Raw genomic sequence first — 19,655 nt, forward strand, 5'->3', positions numbered from 1 at the left:
TCTGCTCAAGAAACATTTATTATTATAAATGTTTGAAACATTTGTGCTGTCTTTTTTAATCAACTGAATGCGCCTTTGGCTGAATGGAAATATTAATTATAAAAAAAATGTGTATGAAATTTGTAAATGAAATGATTTTATTTCAGACAGACACAGTTAGAAGTTCTGTTGATAGTATTTACCTGCTCAGGTGGTCTTCTCCAGCGTTGGCCCTCCCACTCACACTAATGCTCCGCCTCTTTCCTTAATGCATGGAAATAAATGGCCCCACCTAAAAGAGTGAATCTATGTGTAGATAAAGACTGGCCAAGTGAACAATGTAGAATTTCATCTGTATGGCATGGCTGTGCTCCTCCATTAGTGACTGAATTGTCTGAGAACATAAGGAGGAACATAATAAGAAAAACAATCACAAATCACTTTATCCACAAAAACTCACTTTAAACCAGAAAACTGACATCAATCATCAATATCTCACCCCAAAAAAACATCATCATAGCTTTGGTATGGTTATGCCCAAATTCCTTCTTCATCATCCTTTGAGCCCAACATATATCCAGAGGTCAGCATGAAATGAGGAGAATTAGATGAGTTAAAGGTGAAAGAGCAGGTTGTACATTTCTTGAATGTTTTACAGTGAGTGACTTGTACAGTTGATTATATAGAGATCCATCGCCTACTGAAAAGACCAACTTAATCTAGGTCTGTGATGATACTATCATATATTGTGATTTGATTTTTTAATTTTTTTATTCTCTCATTAGAGTATTAGGCTACTATTAGTCAGCTTTTGGGATTGACAACCTCATTTTACTCACAGGTGTGAGTCTCAAAAATGTCCCGTTCAAACAGCAACTTACAGTAGCGTCTCGAATACTGTCTGTACATGTATGACCGTGCAATGGGAGTCAAGCCCGTATTCTCTTAATAGTAAACAAAGCGACAATAACAAAAGTAATATCCAAGATGGCGACATCCATAAAACTAAAAAAAGTTTAATCACTTTTGTCACGACAAGAGTCCAATCGAGCCACGAGTTCATCTGTCAAATCTTCACCGTATTCTGCTACTGTGTGAACGTGGCCTTAGTAGACTGTTAGGTGTTAGGGTTAGTAAGTTGACACGTACTTGCAAAGTTACTTACAGTCAGTAAAATGTCAAAATAAAGTGTTAGCAGATATTAAGCAGACAGTCTGCTAATACTCTAATGACTGAGTTGGCATGGTAGTTGTAAAGTTACTTATAGTACAATGTCTAAAGTGAACTATGGAAGACTAGCCTAGAAATCTAGACGCACCCTAGCGGCAGCAAAATTTATTTTGCAGCCACTGTAGTCTAGCAACTCTCCGTTGACTTTCGAGCTGGAAAAACCAAACTCTAGTCAGGCCAATCAAATCGTGTATAGAGTCGGTGGGCGGGCTTTACATAATGATGACAGAGTTGTGACGGTTCCGCCGTGAATTCCCTGCTACTTGAAAACAAAGAAGTGCTGCTGCTGGCGAACAGCGGTCTTTCGAATCGGCTTTGGCCGCGACTCTGGAGGACCTGGAGTTAAGCTTTTCTTTGAGAAAAGAACAAAGAACGGCACTTAAGTCATTCTTAAAACAGGAAGATGTGTTCATAGTTTTGCCGGTCAGATACGGCAAAAGTTTAATCTATCAACTAGCTCCGCTGTTGGGAAAAAGCTCTGGTTGGTTGTAGCGCTATCCTATTGCATGCAGAGCGAATTTGAAAGACAGCCGTTTATCCCGCCCCTCGGATTGAGCCCTGCCAATGGTGAGTTGCCAGACCTAACATCTTGATGCTAATGGAAGACATTACCGCATAACAAAATGACCAAAACATACAACATACACTAATATTAAAATAGAAACAAAATCATTTCAATATAAAGATAGATGAGTTACCGACCTGGTCTGGGGCGGGTCGGTGTCCGGGATGAGGCGGTCCACGGCCTGGACCCCGATGGTGTGGCGGAGGGTGTCGAGGGTGTGGGCCCTGTTGGCTGGGGTGTGGGGGGTGATGGGGGTGCTGCTGTGGGTGTGGGATGGGTTGAGGGTGGGGGCCCTGCTGAGGCGGTGGTCCGTGAGGGTGCTGGGGGTGTGGATGCTGCTGCTGCGGAGGGACCCCGGGATGAGGGTGTTGAGGGTGGGGTGGTTGAGGTCTGGGCTGGTGCGGGTGTGGGCCAGGTGGTTGTGGGTGCTGGGGGTGTTGCGGGTGAGGGTATTGAGGCTGGGGGGGCTGCTGCGGGTGTTGTTGGTGGTGGGGAGGAGGCTGCGGGTGTTGGGGATGGGGCGCATGTGGGTAAGGAGGCTGGTGCGGGTGCTGTGCCTGTGGGTGCTGGGCCTGTGGATGCGGGTGCTGGGTCTGTGGGTGTGGGTGCTGGGTCTGTGGGTGCTGGGCCTGTGGGTGCGGGTGCTGGGCCTGTTGGTGCTGGGCCTGTGGATGTGGGTGCTGGGCCTGTGGGTGCGGGTGCTGGGTCTGTGGGTGCGGGTGCTGGGCCTGTGGGTACGGAGGCTGGGGTTGGGGTTGAGGATGAAGGGGTTGAGGCTGCATGTGGGGAGGTGGAGCGTGAGGGTGGTAATGATCATCCTCGTAGTTGTCGGTAATCAGTTTCATCCTGCTCTGTGTCTAAAATGGATAGAGAAAAGAGAGTAAGACACAAGCAGCATATACCCATTAACTGATCATGGAATGGAAAAAAAACATCTCTAAACAGCTTGTCCAAATGTAATCGGTTTGCTTTGACACAATTTCCAGGAGTCAATAATGCCTTCTAAGGAAGAACAGAAGATATTCTAATTATTTCTTTCATCCATTCCCAACCAGCAAAGTTGGTATGGCCACAATTAATGTTGGCAAAACATCCCTCTAAAAGTGTACATGTACATAAGTATTCACAACCTTTGCCATGACACTCAAAATTGTGACCCTGGACCACAAAACCAGACACATGGGTCAATTTGAGATTTATACATCACCTGAAAGCTGGATAAATAACCTTTCCATTGATGCATGGTTTGTTATGATAGGATAGGATATTTGGCCAAGATACAACTATTTGAAAATCTAGAATCTGAGGGTGCAAAAAAATTGAAACATTGAGAAAATCGCCTTTAAAATTGTCCATTTATGTTCGCCACTGCTGAATTCACTCACAAAAATAAATGTTTTATATATTTACGGTAGGAAATTTTCTAAATATCTTCATGGAACATGATCTTTACTTAATATCCTAATGATTTTTGGCATAAAAGAAAAATCAATAATTTTGTCCCATACAATGTATTGTTGGCTATTGCCACAAATATACCCGTGCTACTTGTGACTGGTTTTATGATCCAGGGTCACAACTGAGCTCAGGTGCATCCTGTTTCCACTGATCATCCTGTTTCTACAACTTGATTGGAGTCCACCTGTGGTAAATTCAGTTGACTGAACATGATTTGGAAAGGCACACATCTGTCTATATAAGGTTCCACAGTTAACAATGCATGTCAGAGCACAAACCAAGCCATGAAGTCCAAGGAATTGTCTGTAGACCTCCGAAACAGGATTGTATCAAGGCACAGATCTGGGGAAGGGTACAGAAAAATGTCTGCAGCATTGAAGGTCCCACTGAGCACAGTGGCCTCCATCATCTGTAAATGGAAGAAGTTTGGAACCACCAGGACTCTTCCTAGAGCTGGCTGCCCGGCCAAACTGACCCATCGGAGGAGAAGGGCCTTAGTCAGGGAGGTGACCGGGGATGGTCACTCTGACAGAGTTCCAGCGTTTCTCTGTAGAGAGAGGAGAAACTTCCAGAAGAACAACCATCTCTGCAGCACTCCACCAATCAGGCCTGTATGGTAGAGTGGCCAGACGGAAGCCACCCCTCAATAAAAGGCACATGACACCCCGCCTGGAGTTTGCCAAAAGGCACCTGAAGGACTCTCAGACTATGAGAAACAAAATTCTCTGGTCTGATGAAACAAAGATTGAACTATTTGGCCTGAATGGCAAGCATCATGTCTGGAGGAAACTAGGCACTGCTCATCACCTGGCCAATACCATCCCTACAGTGAAGCCTGGTGGTGGCAGCATTATGCCGTGGGGATGTTTTTCAGCAGCAGGAACTGGGAGACTAGTCAGGATCAAGGGAAAGATGAATCATCCTTGATGAAAACTTGATCCAGAGCAATCTGGACCTCAGACTGGGGTGACGGTTCATCTTCCAAAAGGACAACGACCCTAAGCACACAGCCAAGATAACAAAGGAGAGGCTACGGGACAACTCTGTGAATGTCCTTGAGTGGCCCAGCCAGAGCCCAGACTTGAACCCGATTGAACATCTCTGGAGAGATCTGAAAATAACTGTGCACCGACACTCCCCATCCAACCTGATGGAGCTTGAGAGGTCCTGCAAAGAAGAATGGGAGAAACTGCCCAGAAATAGATGTGCCAAGCTTGTAGCATCATACTCAAAAGACTTGAGGCTGTAATTGGTGCCGAAGTATTGACTTAATTTTGAGTGTCATGGCAAAGGCTGTGAATATTTATGTACATGTGATATTTTCGTCTTTTATTTTTAATAAATTGGCAAAGATTTTGAACAACTTCTTTCACATTGTCATTATGGGGTATTGTTTATTGAATTGAGGAAAATGAATTGAATCCATTTTGGAATAAGGCTGTAACATAACAATGTGGGAAAAGTGAAGCGCTGTGAATACTTTCCGATGCACTGTATATTATATGTTAAAGCTGCATAATATTTGATATTTTGTTTTTCTGCAATATATATTGTAATATAAAAAAATACAGGAACGTCAGGGCATATATTTATTTAATTGGTAACACTTTACAATAAGGTCTCATTTGTTAACATTAACCTATGAACTAACAATGAGCAATACATTTGTTACTGTATTTATTAATTTATGTTAGTTAATTAAAAATACAGATGTTCATGTTAGCTCACAGTGCATTAATCTGTTGACAAATACAACTTTTGATTTTAATGTTTTAGTAAATGTTGAAATTAACATTTAACTAAGATTAATAAATAGAGTAAATTATTCATTCATAGTTCATATTAGTTAACTAATGTCAACAAATGAAACCTTATTGTAAAGTGTTACCATTTAATTAAATCACAATCCTTGCAATATGCATTAATCTTGATATCTCAATATATTGTAGAAGATTTCAAAATGAATATTCATTTCTCATACAATACAATTTAATGGTGTGATGCCTAAATTCACTTGTAACATGCACAATATTAATTTTTATTGGGTAAAAACAAATACAGTACATTATAGTTCTATAATATCACCCATTTAAAATGTATTGGCCATAAAATGAAAATAATTATCCATCTGTCAGCATCGGCCAGGATTTCAATATCCGTGCAGCTCTATGATAAATTGATGCTGCCTAAACTGTCTTAATACTATGTGTTATTAAAAGGGCATTTGGGTGCCTAAATTCACTGACCTGTTGTTTGAGCTGATGCATCAGTCTGTCCTTCTCTCTTTTCAGGGCCAGCACTTCCTCTTGTGTCTTCTTCTTATTGGAGGAGGACAGCTCCAGCAAAGCAATGTTGGCATCCTTCTCACTGATAGCAGCGAGCAAAGCCTGTTGTCTGAGAGGAACAGACAGTCTGAGATATGTATGCATGTACACTAAAGGACATTTTAGGCATCAAATATTTAAGATCTTGTTGTTAGAAGAAACAGAGTCTGATCGCAAGGATTCCTACTTCATCTCCAAGATCTCCTCGAGCTGTTTTCTGCGCTCCTGTCGGAGGTTGGTCAGATGGCCGTCTCTCTCAGAAAGAGACTGTTGGGTGGAGGACAGACGCTGCTTGGTGGCATCCAACTCTTGCCTCGTCTTCTCCAAAACATTCATCAACTCCTCCATCTGTGAAATGAAGAAAAACGTGAGCAGGAAAATGATGAGAAAACCTTTTGTTTTTCTAAGAAAATATAAAGGCATCATCCATTCACACAGGTATAAATCTCACACACACCTTTGGGTTGTCCATTGGATTATCCTTGCGCTGGTCTTGCAAGATGTTACCAGGGCCTTTCTTGTCCATCTGAGGGCCAAGCTTGATGCCTGGGCCTTTTTTATTTTGATCCTTGGTTTGCCTTAAAAAGCATACAGTGTGTCACCTGAATAGTTTAATTTTATAGCAATCACAAATCACCATTTAACCAATAAAGATACAATGATCTCAATGAATTATCATATTGAGAAGATGTTAACAATTCTGACACATTGGCCCGAAAAAAGTAAAAAATTATTTTCTTACTCAGTATTTTTCTCTTGTTTTCCAGTAAAAATCAAGATACATTTACTTGAGAAGCAAAATAACTTAAGAAATTAAAGGGATAGTTCACCCAAAAATAAAAATTCTGTCAATATTTACTCACCCTCATGCCCTTCCAAACCTGTATTTCTTTTGCAGAATACAAAAAAAAGAAGAAATAAAAAAAGAAAGATATTTTGAAGAATGTTGGTAACCAAACAGTTTCGGTACCCATTGAATTTTTTTTTTTTTACTGAAACTGTTTGGTTACCAACATTCTTCAAAATATTGTTCTTTTGTGTTCCACAGAAGAAAGTCTTACAGGTTTGGAATGACATGAAGGTGAGTAAATGATGACAGAATTGTAATTTTATGGGTGGACTATCCCTTTAGGACGGTGTTGTTTTGTACAAAAAAAAAAAAAAAAAAAAAAAAACATATATATATATATATATATATATATATATATAATTATTATTATTATTATTATATATTATTATATATTTCAATTTTTGAATTTATTTAGACTAAATATTTTATTAGAAAAAAATAGCTGCAAGTGGTGTAAGAAAAAAAATTAAGTCTCTTAATTTTAATTTTGTAATTAATAAAAAATTAATAAACTTAATTTTGATACTTTTTTCAGATAAATGTATTTATTACTTATGTCATTTTGCTTCTCAAGTAATGAATCTTGATTTAAGAATGTTTAGATATTTATATTGGGGAAAAAAGAGAGCTCTACTTGAGCTCCACTTAACAGTCATTACGTTTTTGCAAATGCCATTTGGTTTGATACTTAATTATGTAACATTCAGACTTTTAAAGTGCGTCTTAAGTGTCTAAACACATTTTGGCATCAGTGTATGTGTGATTAGTAAGTGCAAATAACAATATAACACCATAAAATGAGACTCATAATCATGACAACAACACACTATATGCAACTGCGAGAAACACGATTCAGTTATTATCACATGAACGAAACACGCTTGGTTATTGCTCAGAAGGGAGGGTGGACACCTGAGGAACACCCAACTTACCTGGGAGCAAGACTGGTGGTGGAGGAAGAAGAGGGAGGAAGGATGCAGGAAGGGCAGGAACGGGAAGGAAGAGAAGCCACAACACAGCAAACAGGAAGGAAAGGAGAAATACAACTTTAGAATTCTCAGAAACGAAGCAGAAAACAGCTGGAAAGAGTCAAGTGAGAAACTAAGGGTGGTTTAAAAGGGCTCCTATAAGATCAACAAGACAGGATGCAAGACACTATCATCTCAAACCATCACTGTCAGTGGTTAACCACTGAGTCCAGATCTGCAGGGACCCGTGAGAGTCAGAGAACCAGCCGAGCCGCAGTGAGGGATCGCGCGGGGGGGGGGGGGGGGGGGGGGGGCAAACGGGGCAAGAGCGCTCAGGCATGAGGGTGCAAACCTACTTGAGGAACACCAGACCCTACCTAAGGTACCCAGCTCATTCACAGAGCACAACGGGGCCTGCAATGCCGACCAACGTCTCATGCAGGACAGTGAGACGGCCGGTTTGGGGGGAATTTGGCAGGCTGAGGTGGGTGGATCATTCAGAAGAGTGAGAGCGAAGGGAGGATAGATGATGTTAGGAAGCAGAAAGAGGAGAAGGGATGCAGATCAGCGTGTGAAATGGGGGTTCAAGGGTCAGGAAACGGGGCTCCGCTCCTTGCCAAAGCCCTCGTATGCCAGCAACACCAAGCAGCAAGCACAGAGATCACAGAAGCGTGTGTGTGCAAAATAGAGTAACAAATGCAGAACATGTTAACATGTCACATAAGCAGGGTGGAATAAAATACACCAAGATAAAAGATAAAAAAACTTTTGAAGTCTAATTTCAAGAATAGTTCACCTAAAAATAAAAAATTACTGTCATTTACTCACTTTCATGTACAATTTCATGTACTTTTCATGTACAATATAGCTTCATCATTAATTTTCAGTAAATAATGACTCAAATTGAATTTATTTCTTACACAAATCCACTTCAAAAGACACCCCCCCCCCCTCCTTTTGTCACTGTAAAGCTGCTTTTAAACAATATTGTACAAAGCGCTATATAAAGGTGACTTGACTTGACTTGATATGTGTAAACAACTTCTCCTTCAGCTTGATGACATGAGGGTGAGTACATTTTTTTAATTATTTTTTTAGGTGAACCATCCCTTTAATCTTGGTGCACTTTCAAAGTATGACTACACATTAACTTGTTGCCATGCCAACATCAACACCACAGATATATCAAGTGTGCAGTTATCACACGGACACAATGTGGGAAAAAAAAGTTTTGTGCTGCTGAAACAGAGGAACCATTTTGATTAAAACTGTGAGATATTGCAAATTCTATATCCACTGCACAAAAACACATTATAGAACAGATATAATGATAAAAAGGAAAACGTGCACTCTGGTTGATGTACACATAAGCTCTGTTCCAAAGCCGAGTGAGATACCTACCTAGGCAACATATTTTAGGCAGTATAGGTGTGCTCATAACATGTTCCAAAAAAAACTGTAGACAGCAATATATATATATATGTAATAAGGTATGTCATTTTGGCCAAAATCTAAGGAAGCATTAAATGTATCCTTTAAATATGTCATTCAAAAGTTTGGGGTTGGTAAGATTTTTTTATGTTTTGGAAAAGTCTCTTACGCTCACCAAGACTAAATTTATTTGTTCAAAAAATACAGTAAAAACTGTAATATTATGAAATATTATTACTATTTAAAATAACTGTTTTCTATGTTAATATTTTTTTAAATATAATTTATTCCTCCGATGCAAAGCTGAATTTTCAGCATCATTACTTTAGGCTTCAGTGTCACATGATCCTTCAGAAATCATTCTATGCTGATTTGCAGCTCAAGAAACATTTCTTATTTTCACTGTTGAAGACAATTGTGCTGTTTAACATTTTTGTGGAAATCATGATCCATTCTTTTCAGGATTCTATGATGAATAAAGTTTAAAAGAACAGAATTGATTTGAAAAATAAATCTTTTGTTACACAAACAAATGTCTTTACTGTCATTTTTGATCAATGTAATGTGTCCTTGCTGAATAAAAATGGAAAACTTTTGAACAGTCCCAGAATGCACTGTGACGAGATCAAGATGGCAATTGTGAGCAACTTACTTAAGATGCTGCCTACTGTACGTATACAGTGAGGCATCTCACTAGAGTTTAGAAGAGAGCCTAATACATGCACAAGAAACGGCATACACAACCACAAAACACATTATACACACATCTTATTTTCGGAGCTGTCTCAGTCCACTGATTTTTACATCAATGCAATCTGGCACATATTTACAACATTATAAGGAATAAAACCATCCTTTCCTTTGATAGAAAAACCAGTGAATGAGAGACAGCCGTGCAACAGGGACATCAAGGCGTCAAACAGCCACACAGATAAATGCAGCCGAGCCGTGGTGCCAGGACAGAGCACTCACTTTCCCAGGAAGTCCCACATCATGCCCCCAATCTGCTGGGGGGCAGCGGACACAGAGGGGGGAGGCTCAGAGGGGGCTCTGCCACCAGGGCGGGGCGAGGGGCGGGCAGCGGGGGGAGGGGGGCTGGGCCAGAGTCAAGGACGTATGAGTTATGAGGTTATGGATGGAGGTAACATGAATGAAGAAGGAAGAATGATAGAACGACAGACAGACGGATAGATAGATAGATAGATAGATAGATAGATAGATAGATAGATAGATAGATAGATAGATAGATAGATAGATAGATAGATAGATAGATAGATAGATAGATAGATAGATAGATAGATAGATAGATAGATAGATAGACAATGTTTAATTTCGATTGGTTGAAGACAGGAATTCAGTAGCCAATGACAGAAATGCAGAAGAGTTGCAGGACAGGAAGAACATGAAGATTGACAAGAAATTGTGAACAAGAAATGAGTGTTTTATGACAGAAGACGAAGAATAATGGAGGAACAGGAGGAAGAGAAGGAGGTCGGAAAAAGAGAAAGACCGAAAGACAGAACAGAGAAAGAGAAAGAGTTGGCGAGACGGTAAAAAACAACAACAACAAAAAAAAAAAAAACAGAAACACACACGGTTAATCAAACCACATTAACACTCGAGCATGAGCGTCAACTGAGAAAAAGCAACAAGACTTTGAGCCAGAGCTGAAGAACCTATGAGGAACTGAACTTACTGTCTGATGCCCAAAACTATTATAAAGGCTGTTCACACTGACAGTGATTTTTATTGCTTTTTATAATGAAAAAAAGTTTGTATATCGATTGCAGCACTGCATAATTTATAGCACAAGATAATTAAAAGTGCATCAATATATATATATATATATATTAAAACATTAATTAAATATTATATTATAAAATATTAAGATTTTTTTTAATTATTTCATAATTTTGATATATTTTTATTTTATTTTTAAATACATATTTTATTGTTATATATTTAAGCGTAAAATATCACTTTCACTGGTAGTCAGCACATTGTATTACTGCTTGCTTATTTGCATGAAATGTAACCTTACTAAACTTTGTTGTGTCAATGATTTATGGCCACTTTCAAATTGCTGCTAGTGTGAACGGCCATTTAGGATGATGTACAACCTGAACACACATGAGTAGCATGGACCTGATGTCTTAAATGAACTACTCAACTAAATTGAATAATTTAAAAGAAGAGATACGGAGGCAGTTGTACATGAACATGCCAAAACACACATAGATTTGTCGGGAATAGCAGTCATCACAGCGTATGAAGAGAGGCAATTCACAACCACTAAACAAGCTCGATATCAATATTCAGAACATGTCAGAAACGCACAGAATGCTGATGACCTCATGAATGCATGATTCCAGGAACAGCATAAATATTTGCAATCATCATCATATTTCCCCTGTAGGAGATGCATTATTGACGGCAGCTCTGAGAGTACAGCGCGGTTTGTACCGCATCAGTAACAAAACAGCCTTTGACATCAGCATTTTGATGTCATATCCCTGCAGAATTGTATATTTAGCAGTACAGAAGAAACTGTCAACTGATGCTGTCAAGGCCCGAGATAACGGCAAAACGAGAGATCAGTCCTGATGCTGCTTTATGAAACTTGTGCAGACTTCATAAATATGTTTCCACGTGTTAAATCTTATAGTTACACTACCAGGGAAACGTTAAATCACATTTATTCATTGTTTATTTTTTACTACTTTCAACATTTTTGAATAAGAGTAAAATCATTAAAGGCAGGGTAGGTGATTTGTTGCAGAATTTTTTTCACATCCTGCTAGCAATCACTAAGCTAAGTGGTCTAAATGTATTTATCTATTGTCTGTGGAAGGTTAAAGGACCATAAAATGTTCGTCCAATCATTGCATTTGGTCCGAATGCAATGATACGTTGTTCTACCTGCCTGACAGTGTATGTATTTTCATATTTCCACGCACCTGCTCACACAGACATCTCACGTCATCAAAACGTCAGTTTCATACTATTAGTTTGACAGACATCAGTCACTGAGCACCGCAACAGTAACAGCAGCCGCCTGTTACAGTTCCTCCTGAACCAAGACAACAAGCTTATGCTGCGTTCACGCACTACTGTAATTTGGAAGAGATGGAAACCTTTGACATTATACTTGGAGTCGGAGCAGTTCGTGACTCAAATTTATGCATTTCAATGGCAACACTATCAACGCTGAAATTAAGCTGCAGCAGTCAGGTGGTACAGGTCAGTGCTCTTTAAGTTGTTTATGTTCATTAAAAAATTGCCTACCCTACCTTTAAGAGTCTGAAACTATGGAAAAACACAAATTGAAGTATGTGAGTTATGCAGTGACTATTAAAGTGACCATGAAATCAAAATTGCAGATTCTTATTTGTTTTTATGGAATTTTGTAGTATTTATTATAAATTGATTTATCCGTGCACATAATTTTTTTAATTCATGTGTTCTCGTAATCTTTAATCAAAATAATGTCTCCTCCCTCTTGCAGCGACATCTCTTCTCTTATGATGTGTTTACTGCCGTGAGGGCGGGGCAACCTGTCACTCACATGAGATCCACCAGTAGCAAACCACAACCATATAATCAATTCCCAAAGGACAAAATCAAGTCCAGCCCTACATTTTTTCATTCAATCGGATATACATCACATTAGGGAATAAAAGGCTGTCGCAACTTTAAACAAAGCAAATATCTTATATTTCATATTATATCTCAAATTTCTTCTTTGTCTGATTTCCAGCTCTCCACGGGAGGTGCATCTAGGGATGCAGTTTAAACCGTATTGGAAGACACTTTTGTGAAAAATAAATGAATTAAATTAAAATGTTAATAGAGTTAAGAAATGCATGCATATTTTACTATCCGGTCAACTCATTTATTTTAAATATGTTTTTAAGATCATAAGAATGCAAAAACAAATTCAGTCAAGTGTGTCCAAATGTTTGATGTGACTTAAATGTTCAACCTCACCCTTCCAAAAGCATTGGAAAGTAAAAAAGGGTCCTCACCTCTCCAGTTCGGCAATCTTCTTATCCTTGTCATTTTTCTCCGTCTCCACCTCTCTCAGAATCTCCAGTAACCTCTCGACCTCATTCTGGGCTTTGCCGGACTCCTCTTTGTAGTAGGACACCTCCTTCTCCAGAAGTTTGACCCGGTCCACATACTCTGGGTTCCCACGTGAGCTTTGCTGCACCTCCACCTCGTGGGCCTTCTGTATGCGGATCATGGGAAGGCATCGCCATAGAAACCAGTTATAAAAACACAGCCTCAGCCAATCAAAATCAATGCATGAAGAAACATTCCCAATTCTGAATGCCAACACGTAAGCCGGACTAGAGGCGTCTTAGGGCTTCACAAAGCAGATAATCAGCCAAGCTTTAAATGCAAAAACTCCAAAGATTAAATGTGCTTATTTGGCTTGTCGCAGTCAAACTGTAGTTAAAAACTGTAGAAACGACAAAGTTGCAATTATGCATAATTTCCTTTGCAATATTTAAACGCAGCCTTGCTTAGTTTGTAAAACACTACAAGCAATCTAAAACACAGTTTACATCAGCATGTTTAAAATGAAGGCACAATGGATCACATAGAGTGTTGGGTAAGTTACTCTAAAAAAGGTAATTAATTACTAGCTACTAATTACATCTTCAACAGAGTAATTAGATTACTGTACTCATTACTTTCTCTAAAAAGTATTGGATTACTTATTACTAATCACTTTCTAAATCCCATATCAACCTTGAGTTGAACAATACAGGGACAGACACGGAACTGCACTTTCGATTCTTTCAAATAAACAATATACTATTGCATAAATTATTTTAGAACTAACCAAATTGTGTAAAGGAAGAAGGTTACATTAAAAGCATAAATTTTACCATTAAATGTTGATGTTAAATCCACTATTGTTTTACATAGAATTGTTTGATACAGTATTTAATGCAATTACATCAGAAGTAACTGTTATTAAATTACAGAAAAATTAAGAGTAACACCTTACTTTATTTTTTCAAGGGAAAGGTAATTAAATTACAGTAATTAGATTAGTAATTAATTACACCCAACACTGATCGCATAAAAAACTAAATTAAAGAAAGCGACAGCATATACAGTATAATCCAAGATAATGTGGCCATAAAACCAAAAGTTGTCACAAAGGCAGTAAATCAAAGCTGACACTCCAGATTCTCAAAATGATCACATGACATGTGAGGAATTAAACACACAAGACAGAGGAACATGCAAAGCAACATGCAAATGTGGATTTTAGCTCCATGGTTCAGTGGTAAGATTCTTTGCAATGTGTTTATGCGTGTTCAAGTATCTGAGTATTAACTACAAGGAAACAGATTAGTAAATACTGGAAGCATGAGGAAACAATACAGTTTTTAAACATTCTGAACATATTTCACAGAATGCCTTAGAATCACACTAAATTCTGTTTCATTCCGTTGGTTCGGTCTCCATATGATAAAAACACTAAATTAACATAAATATTATATATATCTATATATCTATATGCTTCATCCTACAGGCCTCTATTGGTACTACAACAACAAAAACCTCCAAAAATAGCTGTTCATATTATACATATTTGTTCCTGTATCACAGGATGAACCTTAAAGTTCATCAGATCATAAATTACAACTCCTGCTCTCTAAGCCAGCAGGGTTGAATTCCTTCTAGACCTTTATAAGTTAAATTTGAAGTTAAAGAAACTAAGTGTGTAGTGTCCTCATGCTTTCAACATGTCCTAGTACAGATCCAGAGAGACACTTACGGGATTGTTCATTTGACTGAACAGCTGCTCTGCTTGCTACATTGCAAAGGAGGGAATCATGGGAAATGAGGAGGAGGAGGAGTATGAAGGGACCCAGTAAAACAGCACAAGCTTTATCATTAGCTCTTCTTTCAGGTTAATGATAATGTTCTACACAGGAGAATATAAGTAACCAGAGAGCAACATAAGAACAAAAAGAAGCCAGCTGAGTCTCAAATCGGAGTGAACTGCCGACCTAGACAGCGGTTCTGATCATCAGTGACATTCTAAACATTTTAACTCTGGTAACCCAAAAATGCCATTTAGGCTTGCGGTTCGCTAGGTTTTGAGACACAGCTGCTGTCAGATAGGAGAAATTAGACAAAGACAGCAACATCTTATCAATACTTCAATAAAGTTCCCATGATGCCCTCTAAAATGAGTGACCATTAAGCTGATGCAGAAAACACATTCAATGAAACAACTGGCTAATTCATTGAACGTAATTCCAGTGGTATAGTGATTAGTGGTTGACTGATATGGGTCTTTAAAAAGTAGATGCTCCTAGAGCAGGATGGAGAATATAATGCCAGAATAGAGAGACCACATTGAAAATCTAGGATTCATTTAAAATACAACTTTAGAGTAAACTTCTGGGATTTATAAATCAAATAAATGTTATCATGTCAAATATTATGTTAAATTCTGGACTTTCAATAATCAAATGGAATTTTTGACATTCGTCATGTGAACTGATGAAAATTCACTTTTCAGTAAGATTGTTACACTGATTAAATGTGCACTACCGTTCAAACGTGTGGGATCGGAAAGAATTTCAAATGTTTTTGAAAGAAGTCTCCTATGCTCACCATTTGATCAAAAATACAGAAAAATAGTAATATTGTGAAGTATTATTACAATATGAAATACATTTTTATATTTTAATATATTATTAAAGTAAATAAAATAAAATAAAATTGTCACATGATCCTTCAGAAATCATTCTAATATGCTGATTCACTGCTCAAGAAACATTTCTTATTATTATCAATGTTGAAAACAGTTGTGTTGCTTAATATTTTTATTTAAATGCGATAAATTTTTTCAGGGTTCTTTAATAAAAAGAAAGTTCAAAACAGCAATTTAACAATGTAAAAGTCAGTTGGATCAAATTAATGTATCCTTGCTGAATAAAAGTATTACCTTCTTTAAAAAAAATCTTACAGACCCCAAACTTTCGAAAGGTAGTAAAATATATTTTGCTAAAATTCTTATTTTACATCATATTTATTCACTTCAAATATTTGAAAACAAAAATGTGCATTATCTATTGACAAAGTTGTCGGTTGATTCTGGAGTCGACACAAGGGGGAACAATCACTTTTATTGAGTGCCAAAACGGCACAGTTAATGGCCGATGCTGACAGACAATCTTAAAATCTGCAAATATCAAATTATTAGAAGGAAAATCATACCTTTTGTAACTGGGTCTCCAGTTTATTGCATTCCTCTTTCTTCTGCTCGATTGCGATCTCAAGAGACTTGAGTTTGGAGTCTTTCTTGAGACCTGATGAGGCCAGCGAGGAGGCGTGTTCTTTTAAATCTATGAGACTTGACTGGAGGAAGAGGAAAGACGAGACCAGAGCTGACAGTCTGACCAAAATCTCAAAGAAACACAACACTAACAGTCATGCATGCAATCTCTGACGTACCTCTTTCTCCGTTAACTCCAGCTGTAAAGTGTTCACCTTCTCTTTCAGGTCTTTATTCTCTTTTTTATACGAGTCCACCTCGTCTAGTCTCTCTCGGTCTTCCCTCTCTCTTTGCTCTTTCAGGCGCTCAATAATTCGCTCCTGTGACAAAAACACATTGCACCTGCACTCACGGATAATTGAGCATGCTAAAACTAATTACACTTCCCTAACACTCATGGTTTATCAATAAATGTCTGTATATGTCTTCATTCTTCTCAGATTAGGGGACAAATTCACTAAAACTTGCTGTAAAGTAGGGGTTGCACAGACTAGGCGACTTTAATGCTCTGCCATGGCGCTTTAAGCTTGACGTCGACTTGTCGCTGATCATGGCCTATAGAGGGCGCAACAGGATAAGAAATCTTTGAAGTCTACTTTTACACTGTTTCCAACTGTTAAAATGACAAATAAATACATAATCCGAGAGCGCTCCACAAGATATGTTTGATTATACCGTCTGGATGCTCAAAATTGCTCAAGATGCACAAAATGCATGTTGCTCGCCGTTCTAAACTAATGCGCTGCTGCATTGTAATGTACACACAGTAGCTTGCATGCAGATCGCACGCATACAGGAACATTCAGAAGCACAGAAATGTATTGTAAACACTGTTATGTAATTTATTAATAAAATAGCTTAGAAAATGAACTGTTTTGCATATACACTAATATTTAGTTTCTTAGTAACTAAAACCCACAGCTTCACTAAAAGTAGAGAGATGCTGCCTGGTAGAATTAATTCACAGGCAATCGCTCTCTCTCACACTAATGCATTCATATAAATGTAATCTTTATTGTGCTACTTTATCTTTATCTGATTTAGAACGAGCAGAAATCTGTGAGAAATATAAAGACCCACTGACAAAAGAACTGATAAAAATAAGCTGTGATGTAGGAGCGCTGTGTCATATGCCATAGCTGTGCACAAGGCAACCCGCGTTCGAGTCTCAGCTCGAGGTTCAGGCTTATTTGTTCATTAATGACGTCATCAGCGACTAGTCGACTCGACTGTAATCATATAAATGTCGACTTTAAAAAAAATCTGAAGTTGTTCAACCCCTACAGTAAAGTTGAAGCAATGCTGCACAGTCCCAGAAAAGTATACCAGATTGTGGCATCCTTCACAATCGAGCACTCAAATCTGGCTTGAATGCAGAGGAATTGTGCTATACTTAATAGACTTTTTGGCTATGTTTTTATTTTTTACCTGATTTGCATAATTTGCATAATTTGGGAGAGATTTCCAAAAGGGCTCTTCAAAAAACTAAAATCAGCATATTTGAGGCAGCTCTGATTTTATGTGGTTCTGGTCTACATTTTCATTTCCAGCCGTGCTTTTGGTACCTTCTCAGACAGAGCTTCCTCTAGCGTGGCGAGGGCAGTATCGGTGTTGCTGGAGTCCGTCTGGAGAGACTTCACTCTGTCCTTTAGATTCCCGAGCTGTTTATCTTTATCCCTCAGCTGCTCCTGAAGGTTTTCAATCTAAGAGAGAGGAAGAAGATAAAACGGGTGTGGATATAGCAAACATCTAACTGTTTATCCAGAGTTTGGAGTTCTCTTTTGATTGAACTCATGATTGATCTGAACCATCTCATGTAATGTGTGCTGGCGATCAGTTATTCACAAATAAAACATCTAGTTATATGTAGCAGCAGTGGCACTTTTAAAACATTTTGTCAGGGGTCAACAAACATTGTCAAAACAACAACGGAAAATGTCAAATAACAACAGATTGCACTGTGACAATGAGGAACATTTATAAGCCAGCATTCCCTGACATGGATGGATGTATTCATATTGCTTTGTGTGGCGAGCTTCACAAAGAGTCATATAAACTGTGCTGCCATACAGAAACCGCATGTACTCAAGGCCATCTTAGAAAGATGGATAACCTGGTCTGATGTAACAGGAAAAGTACCTGGACATCTGAGCAAGTCATATGGTCTGTTGGTTCATCTTTCACCTTGTTTTCCATTTGAACGGGTTTGTGTTAAAGGAAGCCTGAGGATAGTTCAACCCACAATGTCTATTGCTGACTGTGAAACACGGTGGTTGGTTTCTAATGGTACGGGCAGCATCTCAAGGGAATAATTATGCATGATGATGTTCAGTATGGTCAGATAATGGGCTAGATTTCACTTCCTTCATCCTTCCCAAGAACTGGATGCTTTTCTTTTTGATGAATGGTGCAATATCCCATTACCCACAATTATGGAGCTGTATGAATGGGATTCAAGAGCAAATTAAGCTGTTTTAAGTGCAAAAGGAACTACTGGGTGTTTCTTTGTGTAAATATATAAGCAATACAGTAGGTTGTTGGTGATGTGACTTAAAATATCAGAAAAAAGAGATCAAACCAGCACAGAGAGCAAGAGACCAGAAGTTAAATATGGTTTGAAGCCTTTTTTGACACCTGAGATGTTTCCTGTGTGGCTGAATAACATGAAAAAGGTTAAAGAACCCAGCAAAGCATGCGGTGAGACGGTAAAGAGAGGGCAAAGATGAAAAAGGAGTTGAAAGAAGATACAGTGGAGAAATGTGCAAATGCTCTGTGGCTCTGTTCCTTGGAGATTGTTAAATGCATTTGAGGATTGCCTTATCTGTGAAGAGTGCAAGCAATTCTTCTTCCATTTTCAGTCAAAATCCAGCTCACTGGGTATTAGAAAAGAGCTTTAAGTGCATTTCTAATGCTGACTGTAACTAATGAAAAATAAATTCTCCTTTTTTTCACATCTAGAAGGGAACATTCTCAGAAGGATCTCTCAAAGTTATGAACAAACGTTCTTCCAGTAACGTTAATAGATTGTTCGTTTTAAAGTTTTAAATACCTATCTTTTGTGTCCATCAGTGGTCAACTTTGACATAGTTATGACAGTGTAATGTAATGACAAAATATGAGTAAACATCCTTTGATTTACCACAGAATCTGAGGTCTCACACCATCAAGCAAAACAAAAAAACATGGCATTGGCCTTACTTCACCAAACATCTCGCTATCCCTTGGTCTATAATAATGTTCTAAAAGCATTAAAACAAAAACATTGATAGTACATTGTTCATGGAAGGTTTTATCTGAAATGTTTTAGTTACATTTTATAAATGTTATAACTTGTTTTAGAATGTTTAGTGAACATTCAAAAGTAACGTTTCCATAATGTTAAAAAAAATTATAAAATGGAATGTTTCCTTAATGTTATCATAACCAAGAAAAAAAAAGTTGGGCAATATGAACATAAGCAAAACATTCTTAAAACATATAATTGTTAGCAGGGCTCAGTACAGGCCGTTTTTAACAAATCTGACCAAAACCACTAAATAGG

General features: G+C 38.2%; 2 protein-coding genes across 12 annotated transcripts in view; one reads left to right on the top strand and one right to left on the bottom strand.

Moving 5' to 3' along the window:
* Positions 1-19,655, top strand: part of hp1bp3 (heterochromatin protein 1, binding protein 3) — a 167,045-nt gene that overhangs the window by 9,520 nt on the left and 137,870 nt on the right. The gene's annotated exons all lie outside the window — the stretch shown is intronic.
* erc2 (ELKS/RAB6-interacting/CAST family member 2) overlaps positions 1-19,655 on the bottom strand; it is a 50,588-nt gene that overhangs the window by 1,638 nt on the left and 29,295 nt on the right. For 4 of the 11 annotated variants that reach the window (XM_079857985.1, XM_079857983.1, XM_079857980.1 and 1 more), the window contains 12 exons: positions 17,680-17,817; positions 16,294-16,434; positions 16,057-16,197; positions 14,603-14,638; positions 12,831-13,033; positions 7,339-7,350; positions 6,014-6,134; positions 5,744-5,904; positions 5,479-5,626; positions 1,912-2,631; positions 479-537; positions 183-373 (listed from right to left, as the gene is read on the bottom strand). In XM_079857985.1, coding sequence (XP_079714111.1) covers positions 511-537; positions 1,912-2,631; positions 5,479-5,626; positions 5,744-5,904; positions 6,014-6,134; positions 7,339-7,350; positions 12,831-13,033; positions 14,603-14,638; positions 16,057-16,197; positions 16,294-16,434; positions 17,680-17,817 — 1,848 coding nt within the window. In that variant the 3' untranslated portion in view covers positions 183-373; positions 479-510. The remainder of the gene's footprint in view (positions 1-182; positions 374-478; positions 538-1,911; positions 2,632-5,478; positions 5,627-5,743; positions 5,905-6,013; positions 6,135-7,338; positions 7,351-12,830; positions 13,034-14,602; positions 14,639-16,056; positions 16,198-16,293; positions 16,435-17,679; positions 17,818-19,655) is intronic. The other 7 variants (XM_079857978.1, XM_079857986.1, XM_079857984.1 and 4 more) reach the window with 3 other exon arrangements.

This window comes from Squalius cephalus (genome assembly GCF_949319135.1).
Source record: "Squalius cephalus genome assembly, chromosome: 22".
NCBI lineage: Eukaryota > Metazoa > Chordata > Actinopteri > Cypriniformes > Leuciscidae > Squalius > Squalius cephalus.